Raw genomic sequence first — 22,771 nt, 5'->3', positions numbered from 1 at the left:
GTGATAACAGCAGTTTTTGCTTTGCTATCCTCTGCCACTGTCATCTGCCAATATCCAGACTTCAAATCCAGGGTGCTGAAAATGTTTGCTCCTGTCATCGACTCCAACAACTCATGGATGATGGGCATGGGATACGCATCTTGAAGAGTTTTAGTGTTCAAAGCTCTGTAATCCACACAAAATCGAAAGGATTGGTCTGGCTTAGGAACAAGGACAACTGGAGATCCCCATGAAGATTGAGATGGCTCGATGATATCATCTTTGAGCATTGCTTCAATCTGTTCTTTTATTATTTGTCGCTTGAAAGGAGACACCCGGTAAGCTCTACAGCGAATGGGTATTTCATCTGTGGTTATTATTCTGTGCTCTTCCACAGATGTTCTACCCAAACTCCCTGAGCATACAGATGGCCAGGCCTTCAAAAGGTTCTGGACTTCTGGCGGATGTTGTGTCTGTGATAAATACGACTCTATGTTAGGTATGTTGTCCTCTTCCCTTGGCAGAGCCAGGATCAGATAAAGTAAAGAAGGACGAGCATGCACAGGTGATGTGGCATCGGCTGAAGATGAAAAAGGATAAAAGGTATAACCCTTTGGCCCTTTTACCCCGTAGGTGTGGTCACCTAGGTTGATAATGGCAGAAGTTTTGGTCAAAAAGTCAAGACCTAGGATGACAGGAAAGGTGAGGTTGTTATCCTCCACAACAAAGGTCTCTAAAGACCACATCATCCCATGCCAACCATAAATGATTGTTGCTTTCCCCAAAGCACTATAGGTTTTGCCATTGGCAAGTGCAAACTTCTGGTTGTCAGCAGGCTTCAAAACTTCACCTTCTCGTGCAATTATTTTCCACTGACTATGTCTCATCAGGGAATAGGTGCAAGCTGTATCCAGTACAGCATTATACATCCTGCCGCGCACCTCTATGGGAACATGAAGGAGGGAGGAAGCAGGGCCTCGCTGAACAACAGATACAGAGTCGGCTGCCTTTCTGGGATTCCCCTTAGGTCTTGCTGGGCCTTTTCCTTTGGCTTTGTGTTGATCCACTTTCCCCCAGTAGATTTTAACACCAGCACAGTCTTTTTCAACCTGGGATCCCACCTTTATTAGTTGATCCATAGAGTTGACTGTGCCTCGCAGGCAGCCTGCTGTCTTCGGATTGCAGTTGTTTAAAATCCTCCTCACAAGTTCTGTCTCACTGATGTCTGGCTTCCATCTTAGACACAGTGCTTGATACTCAAAGGCGAAATCTCTCAGGCATTGCTCTGGCAACTGGACCATGTCTCTTAACTTCTCTTCCACCTCTGTCAGATAATCTGGAGGTAGAAAGGCAGCAAAAAAGGCATTCTTAAATTCGATCCAGTTGTGTATCTTGTTTTTAGCCACACTCCACCAGTACCGAGCAGATCCTTTTAAGACAGCGGTTAAGGCTCCCAATAATTCAGGGTCAGACAAGGGCCTTACTGTTAGAAATGTCTCACACTGATCAATGAAATTTAAGACATCAGAAACCTCTCCTGCACCCTCAAATGTAGGGAACTCCATGTGCACAGGGGGTTTAGAATAAACTACAGATGTTCTGCTTGACGTAGGACCTGTTATGTGGGAGGCCGATGCCGGGAGGTCTATGAACCCATAGTTTGTTGATGGCATGACTGGAACTGCTCCTGGAGGAATGTAGGCAGTAGTTCGATCCATCCTTGGGGGGTGTGAAGGTCCAAGGCTTCCTTGTGGTGCTCGTTGTACCGGTAGGGCTAAAGGTGGTGCTGATAACGCCAAGGTCATGGGTTCAGGCCCCATACTGGCCACCATTTTGTAACAATCATGCTTGATTAAAAGCAGAATTTACAATATACACAAGGGGATCTGTCACAGGAAATCAGGTAAAAAATGCCACACCATTAATTTGAAAAAGAAATTGATTAACTAGACACTCATTAAGAATTTAGTTGATTTTTAACAACAATGATTTATTTAAAAAAGTCATAATATTACTAAATAATGATGGTTATTTGGATAAATAGCTCAATAACAAAAAATAAATGCTTCCAAAAGTAATTATGTTTAATTCCAAATACTTATTTGACTCAGCAAAGCAACTCAAAAGAAATAAAAATCCAAAATTGTCCGATCTTTTTATCTTTAAGAATAAAGTCCGTAACGGAGTTCCATATAATCCAAAACAAACAAAAACCTTGGAAAATGTTTTTCCCCTTTGAGTCCAAAGTCCCGTTCAAAAAGAAAAAAATCCAAACGTCAAAATCCCATCCAAAAAACATAAAAAAAGAGTGGTACCACTAAAAAATCCCCAAAAAGAAAAATAAAGTCCAGATCTCACCGGCCGCGTCTTTCTTTCCCCTCGGTAGCGTCTTTTGCCTCGGGCGGCGTCCTTTTGCACCGGGTTGCGTCTTCTGGCTCCAAACTCCGATCAGGTTTCTGAATACACGTTTCTGTGGCGCTGGGATGAACTTTGATTTCCGAGTTATCTATTTCATAACATTTAATCAAAACAAAACAAAAATCTCCCGCTGCACAGATCTGAGCGTGTGCGTCTTTTTTTTTTTCCACCTGTCGAACCCTTGCGCCGCGCACACGCCCCTTTTTATCCACTAATTACATTCACCCGTAAGCTACTTGCCCAGCATCAGTTTTAATCAGTGGAGATTCGAAATCATTTTAATAAAGGAAAAATCAACAACTATTCTATCCAACAGTTTGTCACCTTTTCCTACTTTAATGTCTTTACACAAAAGAAAAACATAGTGGTTATGTTACAGCATGACGGCTTCAACAAAAGCCAGAGAAAATGAATGTGCTCAGCTTTGATGATGTGTAAACTTTCCTAGCAGCAGCAGCAGTTTAAGGTTTTCTCTGAGCAGTGAGCAGACTGCAGAGTTGGACTGAAGGGAGACTCTGCAGTCTGAAGATAGAAGCGTTAGAAATAAGACGCATTTTAGGAAGAGAAGAGCTGCAGTTCTGTAATGTTCTGTAATGTAGTGCAGTAATGTTAGATAAAAGTCCATCTTTAATCAATTAAATAGAAATCTATGCTTCTTGGAGTCAGAGGAAGCTGAAAGCTGCAAGCTTCTATCCACCTTATTTTCAGCGGAAACACAGAGATAGTGAGTTGACGTTTTTTTTGTGCGAGATTTCTGGTCGGTCACTTCCTGTCACTGTTTAGCTGGCTGAAAAGCGATTGATACAGCTACTCTGTACCAAATTACTTGTAATTATGACTTTGAGGAAAACTGAGTGTTTGTACAGTTAGAAGTTATCATAATAATGGGTGTAAAAGAAAGGTTTACCTGGAGTGTTTTAATCATCGACTGTGTACAAGAGATGTGGATGCGAGGTGCCCTATTTCCTTTAACACTGATACTCTGAAAGATAAACTAAAAATAAAGTTACAGCTTCCTTCTAAAGCTAACTTACTGTTACGACCCAGCTCAAATAGCTGCAACAAAAACAGGACGGACACGGCAAACAAATGATTTTAGCCCTTCAGAGGCATTTATTAAGTTAATGAATAACACGCAGCAGCCCAAGATGTGCTCCCTCCGCCTGGTCTTCTCTCGTTCTTGGTTGGGTCCTGGCCTCAGTTGGTCCCCTGGATCAACCCTAGTCCTTCGTGGCACACTGGAGCTTCAGCAATGTGTACGAACCATGGTGCGCTGAGCTTCGGACACCTCCTCATGGGTAGACTGGCGCTCCTTAAAAAACCCATCAGCTGGCCATGTAATTGGAAACACCTCCCACAATCAAGGACCTGCATAAAAAACAATCACCGGCCACTTGCTCACAGCAGGGCTGTCACACCCCCGCCCATAAAAAAGCAGGTTCCCATATGGAACCCTGCTCCAGCCTAAATTCCCTACAATGTGTGAAGCAACCCCAGCCACCACTCCCATGTTGCTCTTTTCCATAAGCTTAACTCAACGATTTTGATGTTTAATGTACAGGTTCACTCTCCAGACCAGCAACTGGTGCACTCATAAGCTCTTAAAGGAACAGAGAGGGAATAGGGAAAAAAAACAAGCACAAAAAGCAAACATGCTAGCCCAGTGTAGCGCGAGATAACGCATCGGCTATGACATTGTCTTTTCCCTTAATGTAATGACTGTCCAGATTGTAGGACTGCAAAAACAATGACCAGCGAATCAAACGCTGATTCGGACATTTCAGTGAAGACAGGAACGTCAGTGGATTATGATCTGTAAACACCACGATGTTAGCGCCACTACTTAAACATCGAAACGTTTTAGGGCTAAGATCAAAGCAAACGTCTTCTTCTCAATCACAGAGTAGTTCAACTGATGCTTATTGAACTTTTTTGAAAAATAGCTCACCGGCCTGCCAATACCCAGATCATCAGTCTGTGTAAGTACAGCTCCAGCTGCATCCGTTCCAGCTCCATAAAGCTGGAACGGACGCTGCACGTGCTTTTCCCATGTGTTCGAGTACACCACCACGTCGTCAAAGAAAACCGCACAACCGGTCATGTCACCAACCACTCTGTTCATTAGTCTCTGAAACTGCATTTCTCAGACCAAATGGCATTACAGTGTAAGAATACAAGCCTGTAGGTGTAACAAATGCAGAAACTTCCCGTGCGCGCCTTGTCAATGGTACCTGTAATGGTTATTAATAATTATCCATTAAGTAAGCACACAACTCATGAAAACAAATGATGCATCATTTGTCTTTAAGTTATTTATTCAAAGGCATAAGCGTTTGAATGTCTCTGTGCCCCAAGGCAGTGAGGAAACAGAGCAACAAGAAAAAGAACACACTAAACTTTTATACATTCTAATTCAAAGAAAGTGGGAGTAATCTTTGGAGGAGTGCAGCCACTGGTACGATCCAGTTCTTATCTAACTCAACTCCTCCCTGTGTCCTTGAAATGAAAACACAGTAGTAAATCTGTAAGCATGAGAGCCTCTTTCACACGGGAAAGTTATGCAGGTGCATCCAAAGAAGATATGATCAGAGTTACATACATCAATACAAATTTTCACAACAATCCTCTCTTCTGATGCTGAAATCATCACATAATAAAGAAAATTGTCAAACACTGTGAGCCTGTAATAATAAAAAAAAAATAGGAAATTGTATAAAAAATATTTTAAAAAATGAAAAGAAAAATACATAAACAGAATGAAAGATAAAGAAAATAAAACATAAAAAAAATGTTAAAAGATACATCTTACCAAATTTTAAAATACTAGAATGCTGAACATCAGTATTAACTCCCCATCTGGCTTAGAGTTATTACATAACTATAGCATTCTAAGTAATGTAAAATCCATCTTCATCAGTACTGTCATCATCTTTTAATTGCTGCGGAGTGGATTGTCCTTTCTTCTGGTCCTCAGTACTTCTTTTTTTTTTTTTTTATAAACAGAAACAAAAAACTAAATAAAACTCCCGCTGCCTCTCCATAGTGGCGTCTGCGCTTCAGGCAGCTCAGTTACCGGCCTGGTGCAGGTGGCCGGTCGTTGGAAACTTCTATAGGCAGGGGGTTCGAATCCGGACGCTGCTCCGGTGTTCCCTTGAACAATTTGAACTGTGTGGCATGGATCCAGGTGTTCCTTCCTTGGACCTTCACAGCAGTGTGGGTCACTAGCAGGATCTGGAACGGACCAGTCCAACGTTTGTCTCTTCAGTGGTTCCTTCTGGTGTCTCGGATCAGAACCCACTGTCCTGGCTGGAACTGGTGCATTTTATCAGCCACTGGGGTTAATGCAGCTATCACGGCCTGATGAGGAAGAAAAAGAGAACGTGACAGAACCTTACAATATTCTAACATTGAATGTTCAAAATGAGTAATTGTTAATGTCAAGTTTTGTTGTGATTTTTTTCCCTCAGTAATGCTCCACTTGAAAGAGCCCAGTCAGCAAGGAACAACTCAGCCCACATGGAAAGAACCTATATGAGGATATATGCGCATATATGAAACCTATATGCGTCATATATGCGCATATATGCTGCATATATACAGCATATATGTGCATATATGACGCATATATATGCACATATATGCTGCATATAAGCTAGATTGAGGCGCATATATGTGCATATATGATTATATATATGTACATATATGCTGTATATAGGCTAGATTGAGTTGCATATATGTGCATATATATGTCCATAAATGCTGCATATAGGCTAGATTGAGGTGCATATATGTGCATATATGATAATATATGTGTACATATATGCTGCATATAGTCTAGATTAAGTTGCATATATGTCATTAGTTTTTAAATAATATATTTGTTATAAAAAAACAAATTAGATCAATGTTGCTGTGTGTAGAATTTACAGGACAGTTGGAAAAATATGAAAGCCTGATTAAATCCTAATGTTAATGCATATTTTTTGAAAAGATATGAAGACCAATGTTAGATACTGTTTCCATGACCTGATTTCGTATTCAAATGGTGGGTATTTAAAAATAAAATTCTACATGCAATAAATTTTATCAAACAAGGGACATGTCATTAAAAACCTTCTACAAGAATTTACTAGAAAATCTTTTAAATTCATATTCACACAGGGTCCAAGTTGTCTTTGACGGGGTTGAACTCAAAAACAATTTTCACTAAGAAAAAACACTTAATAACGATTAGAATTTCATGCCTGAGGTGGGAAAACATATTTTCTGAAAGGTTTCTACTATCACATGAAATGATCAGAAATATAACTATTTGATGTAAAAAAAAAAAAAAAAAAAAAAAAAAAGTATGAGGCCAAAAGGCACCCAATTCAGAGACAATCGACCGGAAAAAGGATTAGTGATGGAGTTTCAGTATATACAGGAGAAATTCTAGCTTTGCTTTTAGCAGTTCAATGGGTGGAAGAGGTAAGACCATTAAAATCTATCATTTGCTCAGATTCTAGTTCATCATTAATCAGTTTGCAAAATAATCAGTCAGACAGTAGACCTGATATATTAATTGAAATACAACAAACGCTTTACAGAATAAATATGATGGGGTTAGTAGTAAATTTTGTTTGGGTTCCGGCACATAACGAGATTAAAGGAAATGAAATGGCAGACAGAATGGCTAAGCAGAGTACAAATAAGGTAAGGGTAGATATTAATGTTAGTTTTGGTATAACAGAAATAAAGGGTATAATTAAACAAAAAGCCAAAGACAGGTGGCAAAAGTTATGGGATGAAGAAAAGAAAGGAAGGTGGCTTTATAAAATACAAAAGAGAATTGGACAAATGAGAATACCAGAAAGGAACAGGAGAGAAGAGATATTTATTTCACGGCTTAGAATGGGACACACTGGATTGAATAGATCATTATTTTTGATAGGTAAACATCAGACAGGGAAATGTGACTGTGGGGAAGATGAGACTGTGGAACATGTCATTTTGAATTGTAATAAATATTGGATTCAGAGAAACAGGTTGACAAGTAAACTTAGTAACATGAAAATTAAACTTGATATTGTTGATTTATTGCGAAAGGAATCAGGAAGCAGAGGATACCAGGTCATATTTGAGTTTTTGAAACAGAGTAGGTTGTATAATAGGATATAGTTTTTTTTTTTTTTTGTCATGCGGTCCACACTCCATACCAGTTGGTGGCGGTAATGCTCACCTAAACGTTTTTTGCCAACCGCCAATAAAAATCAAGAAGAAGAAGAAGAAGAAGAAGAAGACGATCGACCGCTACGGCTTCCCGTAGTTTGATGACGTCATCATCCATTTGACTTCGTCGGATAACATTTCGCGCCGAAAGATAGCGGTTGGGAGCAATAATGGCGATATCAGCGGGAGAGATCCGTTATGTTCTTCTAGAATGGACTGAGGGTGAGGACGGAGGGGCGCATAGTATTTTGCCCATCGACTGTGTCCGAAATTTTTCATTTAAAGAATTTCTTATGAGGACCGAAAAAACGGAGAAGCTGGTGGAATGGCGAAAAGGCCGCCAACCGTGGCCGGTGCACCGAGCCAGAATTGTTGAAGTGGCAAGTATGTTACAAGCTAACTTCATCTGATGTTATGTAGTTAACGTTATATAACGATATAATATTAAATGGTTTTGCTCGCACTTGAAAAAGTGTAAAATGGATCTTGCTGTGCCGGCTTGCAAGCTTAGCATTCTGGCTCATGTGAGCTAACGTTAACATTACTTAATTTGCTGATGTTAGCTTGGTCCAGTTGGGAGTTAATGTTCTATTTGGTAACGTTAAACATGATTAGACACGTTTGCAGTTCATGATAACGTTTCTATTCTTTGCACCAGAATTTGAAAAAACTCTCAAAATTAAACTGCGTGAGATCGAGATGGAGAAAGAAGACACACAAGGGCAAACAAAACGTCCTCACATCCCAAATTCTAAGTACAGTGAGCAGCAGGGGCTAACTGAGAAGGCTTCAAAGGAAAAGGTAACATAAACTGACTTCACCAATTGGTGCTATGCTTAAAGTTATCTCCACCTCTCTCTCTTGTTCCTTAATGTGTATGCATGTGTGTAGGTTTGTAATTGTCTTATCTATGATGATTTCATGTGCTTTGTTGACAAGATGAGCAAGTGCAAGGTCATGTAACATAAGTTAACATAAGAGTTGGGATAAAAGTCAGTCTCTCTGTCACTCAAGGTTGACAATCAAAAGGGAGGGGCTTCCAAATCCAAGCACCAGGTGGGTGAGAAGCAGGAGGGTCATGACATACTTTCAAAGAACAAGGTACACAACCAGTCTGCATCCTGTGTGTTTTGTTACATTACAAAACAGCAGCTGTTATAAGGTATGAAAGCAGCACAATAGGGAAATTTGTCCCCTTTGTCCCGAGAAGCAGGAGAAGGTGGCAGAGGAGGAGGAAGAGGAGGAGGGTGAGGTAGAGGGTGAGGAGGAGGAGGAGGAGGCGCTTCATTACAGATCTTCAAAGAACAAGGTACACTAGCAGTCTGCAACCAGTATGAGTTATTACACTGCAATACAGTAAAGATAAGTAAGACTTTTATAATAAAGTGCATTACCAGTAGCTGTACCAGGTATGACATCAGCCCAGTAGGCAACTTTGTCCCCTCTCTCTCTCTTTCTCTCTGCCTACCAGCGGGCCAGCGAAGAGGAAGAGTGCATTGGGGATGAAGAGGACATAATACCACCGTCTAAGAAAAAGGTAGCCTAAATGATGACATCCATTGATTGGTGTATTACATACATAGATTACATGAAATACAAGATGTGGAAATTTCAAATTGTGTTTTAAGTAAGGAATAAACACAAGGAGGCCTGACAACCAGTTACATATAGCCAAGGGGAGAGGTTTATGCCCTAGACTCCTAGACATCCTCCCAGCCACTCTGAATCAACAAGGGCTGCACGATATTGGGAAAAAAATGCATTGCGATATTTTCTCCCCAACGATACATATTGCGATATTGTGAGCCATATCAATTCAGGCAAAAGTCAATAATTACCATTCCATGATATTAATAATTTAATTAATAAGCAAGCTTCATTACAGTGCAAAAGTAAAACACTGTTGGCCATCATCATAATTGCCGTTTTAAGTGATCATACAAATTGTCAGCGTTTCCCAAAAAATCCAAGCAAAGTAACGTTACCTCTTTTTGGTGAACATCCTCCTTTTTGTAGCCGAAACAGTCCCAAACAATGTTCCTCGAAGCTGCGCGCCTGCGCAATCGTGCATTGCTCGCACATTCTCAGTGCACAAGTAAAACTATGTAGTACATAAAATATAATTCACCATAGACGCATGAATTAATATTTAATTTAGACCTAGTCTAATCAAAGAAATGAGACTAAAAATTTGCTTTTTAGGACCGTTTTTCAACGTAGCAGTGAGTGACAGGTGTCCAGCCAATGATATGGTCTATTTATGCTACGTAGCCAATCATAGCATTGATAGTGCTTGTGTATGTGCCCTTCCCTCCCGTACATGCCGAGCAGGTTAGCTACAGCTAACAACAACACAGCGGAGTTATCCGCCGTTATAGACGTTATAATAGATCATAAAAGTATAGACGCAACCCGTTATAATGGCGAAACGAACGGGCAGGAGCACACACACACACAAAGCTTAAATTAAAGAGAACGAAATGCCTGTCGGAGTGTGTGTGTGTGTGTGTGTGTGTGTGTGTGTGTGTGTGTGTGTGTGTGTGTGTGTGTGGCGACAGCGTGCACATCACATGTTGCTTGCAGTGGTCCTCAGTTTCCTCAGGGGGCTTGTGAATATCGTTCAGCCTTAGAATCAACCATCCATTTTAGAAATGAAGTTATAGAACATTTGAATTTTGTTCTTCTCTCTGTCTCTCTGTCTCTTTTTCGTAGACAGCTGCTGAAGTTAGAAAACACCTGGACGAACAGATGTGGGAGAAAAGAAAGCTCGACCAAATGCAAAGAAATTCGCAGGAGTTGAGGAATGAACTCCAAACTCTTAAAAATGAAAATGAACGTCTGAAAGACATTATCATCAATCGTAAGTTTTTCTAATTTTATTATTATTAGCAGGGTTTTTTTAAGGAGATGGATTTTTTGGTGGCAGAGAAGTATAAACTTAAAAATTTTATGGGCTGAAACACATGTTTGGAAAAATAAATGCTATGTTGTTAGCTGGTGAGGTAGTGATAGTGCTCACATAGCCACTCATAAGATTCAAATTAGAATTAAAGCTGCAAGCAGCGATGGACGGGCCCTCGCACGTGCAGCTAGTCGGGGTGTGAGCCGGCCTAACGGTCTTGAAGACAACATAGACCTATTTAATAGTATTTATATGTTGGGAGGAGGACACTACACAGTAAAACTTGACATTTTGTGGTGCCAGCAGGTGGCGCTATGGCAGTGGATGAATTCCCCTGAGGAATTTGAATTTGGGAGAAATTGGACAAAGAAAATTGTGTTCTGAAATAGGTTTCCTCTGCAGTGCCTTATCAATGGGCTAAGGGGGCTTGCATGCTCTTTCAAAGACTAAGTTGCTGGGTGCTATTTTGATTTGAGGATTGTAATTTATTCTTGGTATAACTTCTTTCTAGATATCCCTCAAATTAAAAGTGACCTCGCCATTATTGCTCAAAAGGTAATTTCTTCTGATTGTCATTGTTTTTTAAAATTGTTTCTCAGGCAGAGCTGTAGAGAATTGTGATGTTGGGCTAATTTATAGTGTTAATTATTTCATGTATTTGCACTTTAATGTATTGAAGTGACTACCGTAACTTTATTTTTCTTTTATGGACAAGACTGGAAGGACTCCTGTGGAAGATCTTGATTCCTCCTTCTTGACTTTTGTGCAACCGGTGGGTAACCCCCTTGCATTTTTATTTATTTATTTATTTAGTATACTGGTTACTTAAACAGCTGTATGGATTTGATTATTTTTCACTGATTACTTTTGCATGTAACTTTAATTTATTGACATGTTTAATGTTTTCCAAGCCCGTAAATAAGAATCTATTGGCTTCCTTGGATGAATAAAAATTGTTGTAGAGTTTTACTACCGTATTTTCCGGACTATAAGTCGCTCCGGAGCACAAGTCGCACCAGCCATTAAATGTATAATAAAGGAAAAAAAAAACATATTTAAGTCGCACTGGAGTATAAGTAGCATTTTTTTGTTGTTGCTTTTGCGCGTGCATATAGTGAAATAACAGGCGCTCCGCTCTTCTACCCCCCCCCCCCCCCCCCCCCCCCCCACCCACCCACTCGTCCGCGCAAAGCTTGTCTTCTATTTGGTGTGAAAATAACAGGTGTAATGATATACCGGTAAAAATTTGAAATAATTTCACACACAAGTTGCTCCAGAGTATAAGTCGCACCCCCGGCCAAACTATAAAAAAAACTGTGACTTATAGTCTGGAAAATACGGTATCTTTCTTTCTTCTCTAAGATTCCAGAAAGGAGATCGAGCACAGAGGAGACCGAGCCCTTTAAAAAGAGTCACATGGTGACTGAGCTCTTTGGAGAGACACCACAGGTGTGTGTAACCCTTTTATACCTCAGATTTTTCTGTACTTATTTTACTTAAGGCTCCAACTGAGCCATAAGGATTTTTATATTGGGATAGTTAGTGGTAATATATAATTTACTTGCCCCACATGCATAAAATTTTTGAAGTTTTACAATTGTTGAATTTAACAATGTTTTTCTTTTCAAACAAGACTGCATCAACAGCTGAGACCTCAGCAAAAACACAGGTGAATAACATATTATGTAGTAATACATATTATGTGCTTTGTAGAAGCCAATTAGTGTTATAAGTTTAGGGCAATAATTATTTTGTTTTATATCTTTATCATTAATCTGCATTTATAAAACCTAATTACTATTGGGAAACTAAGCATAAGAATCAAAAGGTTTCTAAAAGTTATAAATGAATATTGTGATTTGAAATTATTTTTTAGATTGAAGTTATAAAGGGCTCTGGAGTGTTTTGCCAGGCAGAAGCATGGAAAGCAGCCCGCCTTGCCACCTCTGCTACTGCCATGGTGCGGAATCTGCTAATGGGCACCTTTGTCCTGGAGACTTTGCTGAAAAGCAACCTAAATGGTACAAAATAAAATGTTCCTAATCTCTTCTGTCTTGATGTGTATATTAAAAAAAACAAAAACTCTTACTTTCTCCACCTTCATTTTGAAATATTATTTTTAGGTGGGAAGCCAACCAGAGGGGATGGGGAGCAGCTGGTCGCCCTTGACCAAATTAAAAAGGCAGCCATTATTGGTGAGTAAATGCATAATGCGTTGACAAGGGAAAACAAAACTTTAAAGACTTTATTTCACCACTTTAACCATAGCATACTTGTATCAATGTTTATCAGGCATCAACAGAGACTGTATAAGGTAGGGCACCCATTATTTTGACTGTATCTGCTTAGCACCTATAATACCAATTCATCGTTTGCTCATTTCTTGATCCTACCTTTTGTCTTCTTAAGCCACATTTCTGGGGTATTGCACTGTAAGGTGTGTTGTCCTCTATTTTGTAGGACATATAGTGTTGCAAATAACTTCATGGCATGTTGTCGTCTGAAGGGTTAATAAAAAAATCATATTCACCCCTCCTTCACCCTTAAACCATTCTGTGCTGTGTTTGTGCCTTAGTTTGTCTTTACCGGTAATGTATTTGCTTGATTTTAATGCGTATCTTATTTCTCTTTGAGTAAACCTATCATGGCAGCTCGCCAGTGGAGTGGGTCAATGGGAGGCCATTGTAAAGTATTTTGGGTACGATTGGGTGCAGAAAAAATGCTACAAAAGTGCAGTTTATTGACAACGATATATGTTTACATGTGTAAAGTTTCTTACATCAGATTAAAAATTTGAGGGATTAGAAACTCTGAATCACTTTACATGTTAACAAATAATCCAAAGTGCATATGCATCAAGCCTTATTCAGAATAATAGCATGTGATGTTTCCAATCAGAATTCATTTTAGATTTAGAGTCCAATCAGAATCTTTCAATTGACATGTTTACATGACATTTTTTATCATGGTGAGCCCTTTATCCAAAATATGTGTCCAATCGCAGCAAGCAGTAAGCACTTTGGGTTCCTGATGAAGTGGTATTTTAATATTTTTTTTTTTTTGGTCTTCTCTAGATGCTACATTGAAGAAGTGGCCAGCAGCCAGCCGAGGGCAGATAGGCACATCCATTAATTCAAAGCTCACAGAGCTGAGAAGATCCACAAGATAATTTCTTGGGGGGGTATTTCTGTTACTTTTTTTTGTTCTTGTACTTTGATTGTTCTTAAGTTAATAAATAATGTTAAATTTCTGCATTTTGGGCTATTATTTATGTTGCCTAGTAGCTATGGATTTTTATAATTTTGCTAATACATAGGTAAACAAGTGCATATATGTGTGGATTGATATAGATAAATGTATCAGCGGATATAGGTACATGTATGCACATGATCTACACATATAGGTACATGTATGCACGGATATAGATACACACATATATATATACATATATGTACATATAATATAGGAAAACTGCCAATTTTATATATGTACATATATGTGGTATTGCATATATGCACATATATGTACATATATGTACATATAATATAGGAAAACGGCCAATTTTATATATGTACATATATGTGGTATTACATATATGCACATATATGTACATATATGTACATATAATATAGGAAAACGGCCAATTTTATATATGTCACATATATTTAAAACCTATATCAAAACCTATATTAAAACATATATGTTTATATAGGTTCTTTCCATGTGGGAGAACAAGGATTTCCCCTTTTTTTATGTTTATTATTGAAATTTGTTTTCTTGATTTGATTGGTGAAGGGGTCATACAGTCATTCAGGTTGAAAACCTTGAACACAAGAGTACAGGAGATATTGCGTTATTTCAAGTTTAAACAAACACAAATCATTAAAATGTAAAAAGGTTAGTTAATTACAATTAACTGAGTGCAACCAAACTAGCAATGCCTTAGCATCAAATCAGCATAAGTGCCAACATACTTTAAGTTTTAGCATTAATCTCACATAAATATATCTTGTTTAACATTTAACTTAAGAAGTAACTAAGATATGCAAATAGTGGAGTGTCAAACAAAAGCACAAGTCCAATAAAGCCATCAGGTTTACTGATCCAAACAATTGGACTGGTTTGAGTCACTAACTTAAACAATAAGCTGCATTGTCAAGCTTAACATAAACTTCAGACTTCAAACTAGGCAGACTAAGCGACAATGATTAACTGAAAGCCACTAACATTAGAATAAACTAAGTCAGATGCCAACTGAGACAAACATTTTACATGTGCACATGTGGAGCACATAGTTAAGCACAAGTTTATCCTTTTCACCTTCCACAACAACAGGTGAATAATTCAAGAAAGTCAAATCTCTTACCAGTTGCGTTTGACGGTGAACTGAGGGATTTTAGTTTTCTTGGTTTGCTTGTTTCTTTAAGCTTTTGCTCTCAACAAACTTTCCTCCTTTGTCCTCCACAGCATGTATTGAACTGATGTTCAAGATGGCCGTTTAACAGGAAGTTCCTCCTCTTGACAGGAAGTCGGTTGGGGTGCTTTTCTGGTTATGTTGCAAAAAATGCAAATGATTGATTGCCCCCTGCAGGTCCACCTGAAAATTTGTTTTGTTTTTGGAAGTGAATGAAGAAAGTTTTTTGGTGTTTCCGTCGTGCTTTCTGTCAGTTGGTGTGACAGTTAATGTGGATAAGTTATTATTGGGTCCTCTCCCCTGTGCTCGCAAAAATAATTTCAAAGGATTTAGATTAGCTCTGGATCTATTTCTCATCTGCATGTACAGGAGAACCGGGGGAAAGCTTTTGGCCAAGATAAATATGTTTCTTCACAACATTTAGCCAGTTTGCTTTTTATGGTGAACCTTTTCTTTTCTACAGCTACTCCTGACTTGGATGATAAGCACAATATGTTTTTAGGGGTTTTAAGGTAGAGTGGTGACTAAGTGGTTAGAGCAGCTCGCTTGCACTCAGAGAAGGATGCAAGTACCTGGTTTAATCCCCACAGCCTGCACTCTGGGTCCCTGAGCAAGACCGTTAACCATTGATTGTTCCCTAGGCGCAGCACAGTGGCAGCCCACTGCTCCCCAAGGGGATGGGTTTAGATGCAGGAGTGAATTCCTCCATTGTGATATCAATAAAGTTAAATTATTATATTATTATTATTATTATTAATTAGAAACCCAGAAGTTTGCTGATTTCCTGCAGAGCTTTGTTTGCAAAATGTGTCCAATTATCACTGGAAATTAACTCCAGGACCCCCCAGCGTGGAAGGATCTCCCTTAATAAGGCTTTAGCAACAGCACTGCTGTCTGGGTGTTTTGTTGGAAAAACTTCAACATACATGGAAAACATGTCCACGACCACTAGACAATATTTATTTCATTCAACAGGTGTCAGCTTAATGAAATCCATTATCAGATGTTGGAATGGAAATTGTAGAGGCGGATGTGCAGTTTGTGGCTGTGCAGGAACCCTAGACAGGATGTAAGAAGCACAGATCTAATACTTTTTGCAGTCATTTTCAGCTACCACTGAAAACCCATTTGTGTACCAATATTTTTTAACCATATACAGCATCGCCTCTCTGGACGCATGATCCAATTCATGTGTCCATACCACAGTTTTTCCTTCCACCAACTTACAAGCCTCAGTTAAAGCGATGAGTTGAGCTGTTTGAGCAGAATAGGAGTGCTGTAAAGGACCTGAGCGTAAAACACCTGAGTCAGAACACACAGCAAACCCATCTCAGTTCAATACCGGAGCAGAATGGGAGGAGGAGCCGTCAACATACAATACGAGATCGGTGTTAGACAAAGGGATGTCTTGTAAGTCAAGACGAATGGTACAAACAACATTTAAGAAAGCTGCACACTTTACTCATCTTCCTCTGTAGGCATAAGTGTAGCTGGGTTTAAAATACTGCATTGTTTTACTGCAATGTTAGACATGTCCAATAAATGTAAGAAAATTTAAGCCACCTTGCTGCTGATAAATAAGAAGTCTTTTGTTCCAGGAGGATGATAGAAACAGAATGTGGAACAAAAACTGTTAGAGAGTTGTAGCCAACAAAGTCACGTGATGCTAACACTGCTTTCTCAGCTGTAGCAATAGCACGCAAACAACCAGGTAAACCAGCTGCAACAGCATCAAGTTTACTGGAATAATAGGGCACTGGTCGCAATTTGTCACCAAGAGATTGCAACAAACAGATGACATGAAACCAGATTTTTTATCCATCATTTAAATAAATGGTTTGTCGGGGTTTGGCAAAGCCAGCACCGGTGCAGAGGACAAGGCTGCTTTCAAAGAGAGAAAGCCAGTTCTGCCTCAGACGTCCATTTGATTCTACCAGCAGCTGCTAGTCCCCGTCCGTGTATTAAAGCAGCCAACGGAGATTCGAGCTTGGAGTAGTTTGGAATGTAATCTCTGCAGTAACCTGTAGAGATTACATTCCAAACTACTCCAAGGTTGAATCTCCGTCATACCCAGAAATGATAAAAAAATAATTTGTTTCTTTGTGATTTGTTTTAGGATTTATAGAACCGCTTTGATCTGCTGAGGTGACAACTTTTTGCTTTTATGTTAAAGCACATGGCCCAAAAAAAATGTGACTTCCGTCTGCACAAACTGCATTTAGATTTTGAGACTTTATGGCCTTTTTATAGAGATGTTAAAGCTATTTTAACATGTCTGTCCTGCATTGATTAGCTGATTCGGCACAGATTAACAAATCAATGTATTAAATGAGAAAGTTTCCAGAAGTCAAAGTCCGGTCCGTCAGACACAAGGGAAGTACCATGTAAGTCATCTGAATCATTATGTCACTGTCAAAATGTTAAGGCACAGGACCAGCTGGAAGCTTTCATTCATATGCATACAAAGATTTATCTAGGGCCCAATTTACTGCCGTAAAGTCAGAGTCAGAGTCCTGAGTGTGAACTGTCAGTCCGTCAGAGGTTAAAATGATAATGTCCAATCTACACATCAAAGTTCTATCCATAACATTTAAAGGACAGAGACGAGACACCAAAAAAATGCTTTAGCTTCACTCCTTGCAGAGTGGAACACTTTAAAAGAAACAGGAAAACTTTCCCTAACTGAAAGCTGAGACAGAATAAACATAACAGCTACTGAGCTTTGGCTTTTCCTTGATACATTTAGCAGCTAAGAGTGAGTTGCACCCGAGTCAACAACAAAATAAATTTTTTCGCAACATGCAGGGGACAGCTTTAGCCGGGGACAGGTGGTCCAAAACGGAGACAGTCCCCGGAATTCGGGGACGTCTGGTCACCCTACTCCAATTCCAATTTGCGCATCTCAACTTGATGCTGCAGCTCTTTCTCTCGGAGCTCTAAACGACGCATCTCCAACTCCAACTCCGTTGTACGTAACTCAATTCAATTCAATTTTATTTATATAGCGCCAAATCATGAAACATGTCATCTCAAGGCACTTTACAAAGTCAAGTTCAATCATATTATACAGATTGGGTCAGATTATACAGATTGGTCAAAAATGTCCTATATAAGGAAACCAGTTGATTGCATCAAAGTCCCGACAAGCAGCATTCACTCCTGGAGAAGCATAGAGCCACAGGGAGAGTCGTCTGCATTGTACATGGCTTTGCTGCAATCCCTCATACTGAGCAAGCATGAAGCGACAGTGGGAAGAAAAACTCCCCATTAACGGGAAGGAAAACCTCCGGCAGAACTGGGCTCAGTATGAACGCTCATCTGCCTCGACCGACTGGGGTTACAGAAGACAGAGCAGAGACACAACAAGAGAGACAAAAAAGCACAGAAGCACACAATGATCCAGTAATCTGTTCTACTCAGCGTTAGAAGCCCCAACTTCTCCCTGGATGGGCGTTTCAAGAGGTGGCAAAACTTTTTGCTCAATTAGCGCCGCATAGTTTCCTTTTTTCCCTTGTTTAACCAATAACCACAGGTATTTCAAACTGAGAAGCAATGGTTATAAGATCGTTTTTGGTAGCACCGTTAAACTTTTTCAGAAGGTTCAGCTACAAAATCATCCAGATCAAACTCCATTTCTGCGCAAAATTAAACACAAGCCATGTGGAGGGGGGGAGAGCCTAGCTTCCAATACAGTGTAAAGTGAAAGTAATTTGGAACGAATGCACAACGGGCTCCAAGCAACCATGTCTCTGTGGCACCCGAGTGGTGAATTTAATAAATAGAAACTGCAGTGACTGTGGGCAGGTCTTTAACGAAACGAGCCGATAAGAGTTAACAATTTATAATAAAAAAAAAGAATGAATCAATAAAAACATGTAAGGCAGTGAGGAGCGGCAAAGTCAATACAAAAGTCTGTTAAAGGACGAATAGTCTCTTAAAAGCATACTATGCAACATTTTTCAGTTAATTAATGTGTTCCATACCGTTTTGGATGATTAAATGAGTCATTTCAGGTGGAACAAAGGTTTTCTCGGCCGCCCTGGTGGTCTGTAGGGGAAATACCATACTTGCAATTGCAGGAGCCCTCGGCCCGCACCCACAGGCTCAGAAGTCTGGTGCATCGCAAGAGTTGGTCTTGCTTTACGGCAAGAACTGCTAAATTTCAGTGCCAAGAGCTCCAATTTAAATGAGCTGTAGTTTGCATCATTTCGCTCCGCAGGGTGTAAGCTGCGACTGGCATAAGCGATTACCCGCTCTTCTCCTTCTTGGTTTTGTGCCAGTACTGCACCCAATCCATGATTGCTCGCATCCGTATATAGGCTGAAAGGTTGGGTATAATCTGCGTAGGCCAATATTGGTGCTTGAGTTAATGCCACTTTCAGTTTGTCAAATGCAGTTTGACACTCTAATGTCTAATCAATTAATTTGGTTCTATTCTTCTTATCAGTAGGGATGCCTGTTAACAGAGAATTAAGTGGGCGTACAATTTTGGAAAACCCCTGGATAAAACGTCTGTAATAGCCGGCCAGGCCCAGAGACGCCCTCACCTCCTTAACGGACTTTGGGGCAGCCCACTCGGTAACTGCAGCCACCTTCTCCGGATCAGGCATAAGCCCCCTCTGGTTAACCACATGAACCAGAAATCTCACCTCTCTCTGAAACAGGTTAGATAGATAGATAGATAGATAAACTTTATTCCGGACTCATGGTCCAATAAATACATACATAAAAACATGAATAAATGGATAAGAAGGAAAAAAAAAACACAATACAAGTACCATTATCAATTAGATAGGTGCTTTAAGAAGGCAGGAATACCAGTGTCTCCAGGTTACACTTGTCGGGTCTCAGCTTCAGGCCATGCCTCCACAGACGCATGAAGACTTCTTCCAGATGTTGCAGGTGGGTATCAAAATCAGGTGAGTAGACAATAATGTCATCCAAATATACAAGCAAAGACTCAGTAATCCGACCACTTAGACATTGCTGCATTAGTCTCTGAAAGGTTGCTGGCGCATTGCAGAGACCAAACGGCATGCGTTGGAATTCAAAAAGGCCCAAAGGTGTAGTAAAGGCAGTCTTTTCCCTATCCTTTGGGTCAACTTCGACTTGCCAATATCCATTGGCCAGGTCTAAAGTGGAAAACCACTGTGCCTTCGAAAGAGAGGTTAAAGTTTCTTCAATTCTAGGGAGAGGGAAAGCATCCTTGTGAGTAACAGAGTTAAATTTTCTATAGTCGACGCAGAACCTCTAGCTCCCATCTTTTTTCTTGACCATAACAATGGGTGCACCCCAAGGGCTAGAACTTTCAGTTATCACACCTTGTAGGGCATGCATCTCCCGTTGGGATGGTATGCTTGACGGCATCCGTCCGACCAAAATCCTCATCGTGTTTAGAAAACACTCTCTCCCATTTTGTGAGTAGGGTGGTCAGCTTACCGGCTTCTGCAGGTGGTAAACCTGGTTGTTCCACTAGTCTGGGTAGACCAAAACCTTTGCTCTCCTCTAGGGAATCCACAGCTTCCACCAGCCCGACTTGTACCACGCCACTGTCATCAACAGCTAGTTCAACATCTCTACCCCCGTGGACATCCACGTCGTCGACTTGGTAGAGGCGGCCGATCTTTTGGTAGTGCCCTAGGATAACTAGAAAATTATTAAAATTTTTCAGATGAACAGGGAGCCTACCATTTCTGACGACAGCAAGGGTGCGGCCCACTGAGACAGTGTTGGGCTCTTTCAGGGCTTCCACCAGGCCGCAGTAGTTTCTTCCTGCTGGTCCCGCTCGAACTCGGCCCCAGACCACCACCTCGCTCCTTGCTGGGATCTTCACCCGTTGCTGAGCTGGCCAAACGTATCCCATGAACTCATCCTCTGTGGCAACAGCGGTTCTCTGGCAAAGGGAAAAAGCCTCCCGCCATGCCCGCTGGGACCTCGGGTTTTGGCAGCAAAAGGACAAGGGCTTCCCAGGGTTACGGAAAACCACATCCCAACAAGGTCTAATTACATTCATGCCAATGATGAAGGGATTTGTGGAGGATTCACCAGTCACTACAAAAACCCCTTTTTGGTTAATATCAACACCCTCAATCTTAAAGTCCATTAGGGCGTAGCCTATGCAGGGGATCTCGAGGCCATTTGCCGCCTTAAGCTGGATGTAAGTGGAAACATTATTGACATTGCAATTCGAAAGGTCCTTCATCGGGCCATCACCTCCTTCTTGAGTTCCCTTTTCAGTTCCTGTTTCCACACGGTGAGATCGAACAGCATTAAAGTCCCTTACCGCCGCACATGTAACTTCAGGCCATCTTGGACTTTGTTCTTCTTCCAATAGAAGGGCCTCCTGTTGAACGGCACTGAAGGTTGCATCAGGGTCCAGGCGCACGACCCGCTTCAACATCTGAAGTAAGGCACCATCCTCCAGGCTAAGCAGGAATTGGTCCCTAAGGTGGGTATCCATGGGTGCTTCTGTGTCATCACGTTTCTGTAGTTCTTGGTACAGCTCTCTCAACCGGAGCCCATACGCCTGGACAGAGTCGCCTGGTTTCTGCACACAACCAAAAAATCGTGACCGTAAAGCAGAAACAGGAACCTTATTTGTATACAAGTCATCCAGAACTGAAAATACTTTTGTCACCCTATCACGCTCATCATCACAGAGCACATTAATTTGGCGTCTGGGTAACCCAGACAAAGCACCAATCAAAATCTTTACTTTATGTGACTCAGATAAATCATTTGCCTCTAAAAGACAAATGAGTGGAAGGAGCATTTGCTCCTTCCACTCATTATATTTAATATCACTTTGCCCTTCAAATTTAGGGATCCATGGGGCATCGGGATATATTAGCATCATCATTTCTAAAAAATATTATATATATATTTTTTTTTAAACAACCTATAAAAGTTTCAGTTTTTTTTTTTTTTATCTAATAAAACACTACTCACAATCCTGAAATCCTGTCAACAACGCCAGAATCTGTGGCACCCGAGTGGTGAATTTAATAAATAGAAACTGCAGTGACTGTGGGCAGGGCTTTAACGAAATGAGCCGATAAGAGTTAACAATTAATTTTAAAAAAAAGAATGAATCAATAAAACATGTAAGGCGGTGAGGAGCGGCAGAGTCAATACAAAAGTCTGTTAAAGGTATACTATGCAACGGGGTTGATTTTCCAGCGAGGCTCCCCCCATAGGGCGAAAGTAAAAGTGCACTGTTGTAAAGATGCTCAGCTGTTCTGGTTTCTCCGTCAAGCCAGGCGCGGTTGTTTTGAGCTTAGCAGACAGGCGAACGCAACGAAAAGTGGAAAAAACGGCAGTACAAACAATGACTAACACAGTGAAAGTATGAACATCAGGGTTTCCCACAGCGCTATCTTGGCGAGGCGGCTGTTTCGCCAAACTCACGCTACTGCCTTGCTACCATAAAAAATAAATAAATAAATAATAATAATAATAAAATCTTGCGGTTCTTTGTTGTTGCTTTCGCGCGTGCATATAGTGAATGGCAGGGCAAAAACACATGGAGTTCTCGCTGTAAAGCAAGACCGTCTCTCGCGGTCTTGCACAAGACTTCTGAGCCTGTGGGTGCGGGCCGAGGGCTCTTGCAATTGCGGTATTTCCCCCACAGACCACCAGGGCGGCCAAGTAAACCTTTGTTCGACCTGAAATGACTCATTTAATCATCCAAAACGGTATGGAACACATTAATTAACTGAAAAACGTTTCATAGTATGCCTTTTAGGGACGAATGATGTCTTAACTAGCCCAAGGGGGGGGGGCGTCCCTCTCCGTCGCTCGGTCGGTCCCCTCTGATCGATCCTCCACGACCACGGGTGAACCTCGACGGC

The 22,771-nt window shown here is 40.5% G+C and overlaps 1 protein-coding gene across 3 annotated transcripts; it reads left to right on the top strand.

Annotated features, from left to right (window-relative positions):
• Positions 1–7,639: 7,639 nt before the first annotated feature.
• Positions 7,640–13,935, top strand: LOC118558871 (histone H3.v1-like). 3 transcript variants are annotated; one of them, XM_036129462.1, is made up of 14 exons: positions 7,640–7,989; positions 8,264–8,406; positions 8,620–8,706; positions 8,816–8,914; positions 9,077–9,142; positions 10,318–10,465; positions 11,019–11,062; positions 11,223–11,279; positions 11,870–11,956; positions 12,141–12,176; positions 12,384–12,528; positions 12,631–12,702; positions 12,800–12,821; positions 13,582–13,932. In XM_036129462.1, exons 1-14 carry the CDS (start codon positions 7,776–7,778, stop codon positions 13,637–13,639), a joined length of 1,278 nt encoding a protein of 425 aa, XP_035985355.1. In that variant the 5' UTR covers positions 7,640–7,775; the 3' UTR covers positions 13,640–13,932. The 3 variants fall into 3 exon arrangements, with proteins under 3 accessions (XP_035985355.1, XP_035985354.1, XP_035985356.1); XM_036129461.1 differs by lacking the exon at positions 12,800–12,821 and having other exon boundaries at positions 7,642–7,989; positions 13,582–13,929; XM_036129463.1 differs by lacking the exon at positions 12,800–12,821 and having other exon boundaries at positions 7,880–7,985; positions 13,582–13,935.
• The last annotated feature ends 8,836 nt before the right edge of the window (positions 13,936–22,771 follow it).

This window comes from Fundulus heteroclitus, unplaced genomic scaffold (assembly GCF_011125445.2).
Source record: "Fundulus heteroclitus isolate FHET01 unplaced genomic scaffold, MU-UCD_Fhet_4.1 scaffold_172, whole genome shotgun sequence".
In the NCBI taxonomy this organism is placed as follows: Eukaryota; Metazoa; Chordata; class Actinopteri; order Cyprinodontiformes; family Fundulidae; genus Fundulus; species Fundulus heteroclitus.
Note: the sequence above shows the minus strand (reverse complement) of the source record. Positions and strands in the feature narration are given on the sequence as shown.